At 43.6% G+C, this 6,066-nt stretch overlaps 1 protein-coding gene across 1 annotated transcript; it reads right to left on the minus strand.

Annotated features, from left to right (window-relative positions):
* Positions 1 to 1,826: 1,826 nt before the first annotated feature.
* Positions 1,827 to 3,568, minus strand: LOC121548593 (SAYSvFN domain-containing protein 1-like). Its single transcript, XM_041860079.2, has 2 exons — positions 2,992 to 3,568; positions 1,827 to 2,777 (listed from the first exon to the last, which is right to left on the minus strand). Exons 1-2 carry the CDS (start codon positions 3,208 to 3,210, stop codon positions 2,460 to 2,462), a joined length of 537 nt encoding a protein of 178 aa, XP_041716013.1. The 5' UTR covers positions 3,211 to 3,568; the 3' UTR covers positions 1,827 to 2,459.
* Between the last annotated feature and the right edge of the window lie 2,498 nt (positions 3,569 to 6,066).

Here is a 6,066-nt window from a genome sequence, read left to right on the forward strand (position 1 = left end):
AATACTTGTTCTCCCCACTGTAGGTAAATTGGAAGCTTGTGTAGTAGAGCTTTGTAAACATAAAGGGAATAATGAGGTGATCTACGGACTTTAATGATGACCAGCCAACCTTTTGATCCAGGATGCAGAGGTGAGTTATTAAAAACGGTCACCTGTGATAAAGCGAAGGGCGTTATGGTAGACAGCAGCAAAAGGTTTAAGAGTAGCGGCTGCACTATGGTGTCACCATAGTCAAGAACTGGCAGGAAAGTTGCCTGTACAATCTGCTTCCTGCTATTTAGGTAATCTACAGTGCATTCGTAAAGTATTCAGACCCCTTGACTTTTTCCACATTTTGTTAAGTTAGCCTTATTCTAAAAGAGATTTTTTTTTAAACTCAATCTACACACAATACCCCACAATGACAAAGCGAAAACAGGTTTAGACATTTTTGCTAATGTATTAAAAATAAAACAGAAATACCTTATTTACATAAGTATTCAGACCCTTTGCTATGAGACTCAAAATTGAGCTCAGGTGCATCCTGTTTCCATTGATCATCCTTGAGATGTTTCTTGATTGGAGTCCACCTATGGTAAATTAAATTGATTGGACATGATTTGGAAGGCACACACCTGTCTATATAAGGTCCCACAGTTGACAGTACATGTCAGAGCAAAAACCAAGCCATGGAATTGTCCGTAGAGCTCCGAGACAGGATTGTGTCGAGGCACAGATCTGGGGAAGGGTACCAAAAAATGTCTACAGCATTGAAGGTCCCCAAGAACACAGTGGCCTCAATCATTCTTAAATGGAAGAAGTTTGGAACCACCAAGACTCTTCCTAGAGCTGGCCGCCTGGGCAAACTGAGCAATCGGGGGAGAAGGGCCTTGGTCAGGGAGGACTCCAACAATTCTATGGTCACTCTGACAGAGCTCCAGAGTTCCTCTGTGGAGATGGGAGAACCTTCCAGAAGGACAACCATCCCTGCAGCACTCCACCAATCAGGCCTTTATGGTAGAGTGGCCAGACGGAAGCCACTCCTCAGTAAAAGGCACATGACAGCCCGCTTGGAGTTTTCCAAAAGGCACCTAAAGGACTCTCAGACCATGAGAAACAAGATTCTTTGGTCTGAAGAAACCAAGATTGAACTCTTTGGCCTGAATGCCAAGCGTCACGTCTAGAGGAAACCTGGCACCATCCCTACGGTGAAGCACGGTGGTGGCAGCATCATGCTGTGGGAATGTTTTTCAGCGGCAGGGACTGGGAGACTAGTCAGGATCGAGGGGAAAGATGAACGGAGCAAAGTACAGAGCTCCTTGATGAAAACTTGCTCTAGAGCACTCAGGACCTCGGAAGGTGAACCTTCGCCCCAGTCTTACAGGACTACGACCCTAAGCAAACAGCCAAGACAACACAGGAGTGGCTTCGGGACAGGTCTCTGAATGTCTTCAAGTGGTCCAGCCAGAGCCCGGACGTAAACCCGATCGAACATCTTTGGAGAGACCTGAAAATAGCTGTGCAGCGACGCTCCCATCCATCCTGACAGAGCTTGAGAGGATCTGCAGAGAAGAATGGGAGAAACTCCCCAAATACAGGTGTGCCAAGCTTGTAGCGTCATACCCAAGAAGACTCATGGCTGTAATCGCTGCCAAAGGTTCTTCAACAAAGGACTATAGTAAAGGGTCTGAATACTTATGTAAATGTGATATTTCCGGTTTTTTTTTTATACATTTGCAAACATTTCTAAAACCTGTTTTTGCATTGTCATTATGGAATATTGTGTGTAGATTGATTAGGGGGAAAAAACTATATAATCCATTTTTAAATAAGGCTAACGTAACAATGTGGAAAAAGTCAAGGGGTCTGAATACTTTCCGAAATGCACTGTATTTTAATTAGCTCATCCATATGTTTATTTTTTACATTAGGTCTTTGTCAATCCAAATGCCCAGATATGTATAGGCGGGAACCCGATCAATGGGAGAAACATCCAACGAATAAATATGTAGTTCATCAGATTTTTTTGTTGTTGCTAGAATTAGAGAACAATATATTTAGCCTTGCCCACATTAAGTACACGTTTTAAACCAACCAGGGCTTTCTGTAAGGCAACAAAGTCACATTGCAGCTCTTGCCTGGTCAACAGTTGGCAATGGCATACATAAGTGTCGTCTGCATACAGATGCCTATTACAAGTTTTAAGACCAAAATTATTTATATAAATAGTAAAGAGAACAGGTCCCAGTACAGTAATACAATTTTACAATCAGATGGTGCTTTCCCAGCCTCATCAATATGCACTAGTGGTGAATGATCTTGCAGTATGGAATAGGCTCCATTTGACTTCAAAATCAATACCAGCAATGTGCTTCATTCAAAGAAATAAGTTTCCAGTTCCTTTTTAGTACAATGGAAAGCTTAAAGTACAGTAGCTATTCCATTTCAGATTAAAGTCAGTTTGAGTGTCTTGAGGGGTCTCATCTGTTGGCCAGTGGTCTGTAGCCCATCTCTCCCTCTAGCTGCTCAGCTGTAAGTGCACCCAGGAGAGGCTGACAGTCTGGGTTGAACACTGAGTAAGCACTCATTTCTCCTGGTTGGCGTGCAGTTGGGCTCCGCAGCCCCTCATACAGCCAGTAGAAGAGAGAGATTAGGAAGAAAGGCAACCCGAATTCCAGCTCGGCGAACAGCCCAAGTAGAACCAGCCAAAGCAACACCTTCAGCAAAGTCAGATTTGTGAAAGCCAGTCGCTTCGAACCAAGCCATTGACCCAGAGTGCTCTCCAGCAGCCAGTCATCCTAAAGGAAGGGGAATTAAGTTAGCTAACTTTGACAAAATTGAATCAACGTTTATTATTATCTGGTTTTCCGGACACAGATTAAGAATAGTCCTGGTTGACTAAAAAGCATGGTCACTGAATCTCCAAAGAAAGTGTTTATTAGTCCAGGACTAGGCTTAAACAGTGTCCGGGTAACCAGCCCCTAGTATTTTGAGTATTGATTTTTAGCCTACCCCCCAATGTTTAGTCCCTGTAGCCTGATGGACAGCAGAGATTGGATTATCTGACAACTCCTGTGTTTCTGGATCAGCTGTTGATGACTGGCAGCTGGCTGACTTCAAAGTGCTGCCACTGTCAGATGATGTTATGGGCTGTTTTTTTAAAGATTCGCTCTTCTTAGCGGCCACATCATTCCTTCTTCGGGACCTGAACTCTGCAAGCTTTTGCTCCATTAGTGAACAGCTTCTGAGTCATGCAGCAATGAAAGACGGCGTGGCAACGTGTGCACGACAGTTCGCTAGATAGCTAGACTTTGAGAGGTCCCAAAAAAGATTGTTCGAGTGAAATCCCGTCTTCTCAACCGCGAAAATATTGTCTAAATGGTGTTTTCATGGTAATAATCAAATTCACTGTCACCGGAAGTATGAAAAGATTGTACTGAAGAAATCTTTAAAAAACCTGTTTCACTTCAGTTTGTTTACCTTCCGGTTCATCTAGGCGTACGTAATGACGTAGATTGTGTCGTAACTCGTCACCCCCACCATCCAGCTGACAAGCCAAACTAGCATTTCTTGCTAAACTGTTTGTCTTCATTCAACTTATATATTGTAAGTAACCAAATATGCAATTTACTGACTATTTAGGTATTTAATTGCGCATTCCAGAGCATTATAGAATACAATTCAAAGTGTACAGTAGCTAGCTTGCTAGTTTAGCTACAAATCAAATTGTATGTCACATGCGCCGAATACAACAGGTGTAGACCTGACAGTGAAATGCTTACTTACAAGCCCTTAACCAACAATGCAGTTTTAAGAAAAATAAGTGTTAAGTAAAAAAATAGATGAATAAAAAATAACATGATTAAAGAGCAGCAGTAAAATAACAGTACTGAGTCTATATACAGGGGGTACCTGTACAGAGTCAATGTGCGGGGGCACAGGTTAGTCTAGGTCATTGAGGTAATATGTACATGTAGGTAGAGTTAAAGTGACTATGCATAGATAATAAACAGAGAGTGGGAGCAGCGTAAAAGAGGGGAGGGGGAGGGGGGGAACAATGCAAATAGTCTGGGTAGCCATTTGATTAGCTCTTCAGGAGTCTTATGGCTTGTGGGTAGAAGCTGTTAAGAAGCCTTTTGGACCTAGACTTGGCGCTCCAGTACCGCTTGACGTGCAGTAGCAGAGAGAACAGTATGACCAGGGTGGCTGGAGTCTTTGACAATTTTTTGGGCCTTCCTCTGACACCGCCTGGTATAGAGGTCCTGGATTTTTATTTTTATTTCATCTTTATTTAACCAGGTATGCCAGTTGAGAACAAGTTCTCATTTACAACTGCGACCTGGCCAAGATAAAGCAAAGCAGTGTGATTAAAAACAACAACAACACAGAGTTACATATGGGATAAACAAAACGTACAGTCAATAACTAAAGTGGTTATCCCACTGGCTATAGGGTGAATGCACCAATTTGTAAGTCGCTCTGGATAAGAGCATCTGCTAAATGACGTTAATGTAATGTAAATAACACAATAGAAAATCTATATACAGTGTGTGCAAATGTAGTAAGTTATGGAGGTAAGGCAATAAATAGGCCATAGTGCAAAATAATAACAATTTGGTATTAACACTGGAGTAATAGATGTGCAGAAGATGATGTGCAAATAGAGATACTGGGGTGCAAAATAACTAACAATATGGGGATGAGGTAGTTGGGTGGGCTAATTTCAGATGGGCTGTGTACAGGTGCAGTGATCGGTAAGCTGCTCTGACAACTGATGCTTAAAGTTAGTGAGGGAGATAAGAGTCTCCAGCTTCAGAGATTTTTGCAGTTCGTTCCAGTCATTGGCAGCAGAGAACTGGAAGGAATGGCGGCCAAAGGAGGTGTTGGCTTTGGGGATGACCAGTGAGATATACCTGCTGGAGCGCATACTACAGGTGGGTGTTGCTATGGACACCAATGAGCTAAGATAAGACGGGGATTTGCCTAGCAGTGATTTATAGATGACCTGGAGCCAGTGGGTTTGGCGACAAATATGTAGTGAGGGCCAGCCAACGAGAGCGTACAGGTCACAATGGTGGGTAGTATATGGGGCTTTGGTGACTAAACGGATGGCACTGTGATATACTACATCCAATTTGCTGAGTAGAGTGTTGGAGGCTATTTTGTAAATGACATCGCCAAAGTCAAGGATCGGTAGGATAGTCAGTTTTACGAGGGCATGTTTGGCAGCATGAGTGAAGGAGGCTTTGTTGTGAAATAGGAAGCCGATTCTAGATCTAACGTTTGATTGGAGATGCTTAATGTGAGTCTGGAAGGAGAGTTTACGGTCTAACCAGACATTTTACATTTTAGTCATTTAGCAGACGCTCTTATCCAGAGCGACTTACAGTTTAGTAGTAGTTGTCCACATATTCTAAGTCAGACCCGCCGAAAGTAGTGATTCTAGTCGGGCGGGCGGGCGGGTGCAAGCAGCGTTCGGTTGAAAAGCATGCATTTAGTTTTACTAGTGTTTAAGAGCAGTTGGAGGCTACGGAAGGAGTGTTGTATGGCATTGAAGCTCGTTTGGAGGTTTGTTAACACAGTGTCCAATGAAGGGCCAGATGTAAACAAAATGGTGTCGTCTGCGTAGAGGTGGATCTGAGAGTCACCAGCAGCAAGAGCGACATCATTGATATACACAGAGAATAGAGTCGGCCCGAGAATTGAACCCTGTGGAACCCCCATAGAGACTGCCAGAGGTCCAGACAACTTGCCCTCTGATTTGACACATTGAATTCTATCTGAGAAGTAGTTGGTGAACCAGGCGAGGCAGTCATTTGAGAAACCAAGGCTATTTAGTCTGCCAAGAACAATGCGGTGATTGACAGAGTCGAAAGGGGGGGGGGGGCATGTACAAGTTGCAGTGGAGGCTGCAGAGCTGGTGGCCGGGGTAGGGGTAGCCAGGTGGAAAGCATGGCCAGCCGTAGCAAAGTGCTTGTTGAATATCTCGATTATCGTAGATTTATCGGTGGTGACAGTGTTTCCTAGCCTCAGTGCAGTGGGCAGCTGGGAGGAGGTGCTCTTATTCTCTATGGACTTTACAGTGTC

This window comes from Coregonus clupeaformis, chromosome 33, assembly GCF_020615455.1.
Source record: "Coregonus clupeaformis isolate EN_2021a chromosome 33, ASM2061545v1, whole genome shotgun sequence".
NCBI classification, from domain to species: Eukaryota; Metazoa; Chordata; class Actinopteri; order Salmoniformes; family Salmonidae; genus Coregonus; species Coregonus clupeaformis.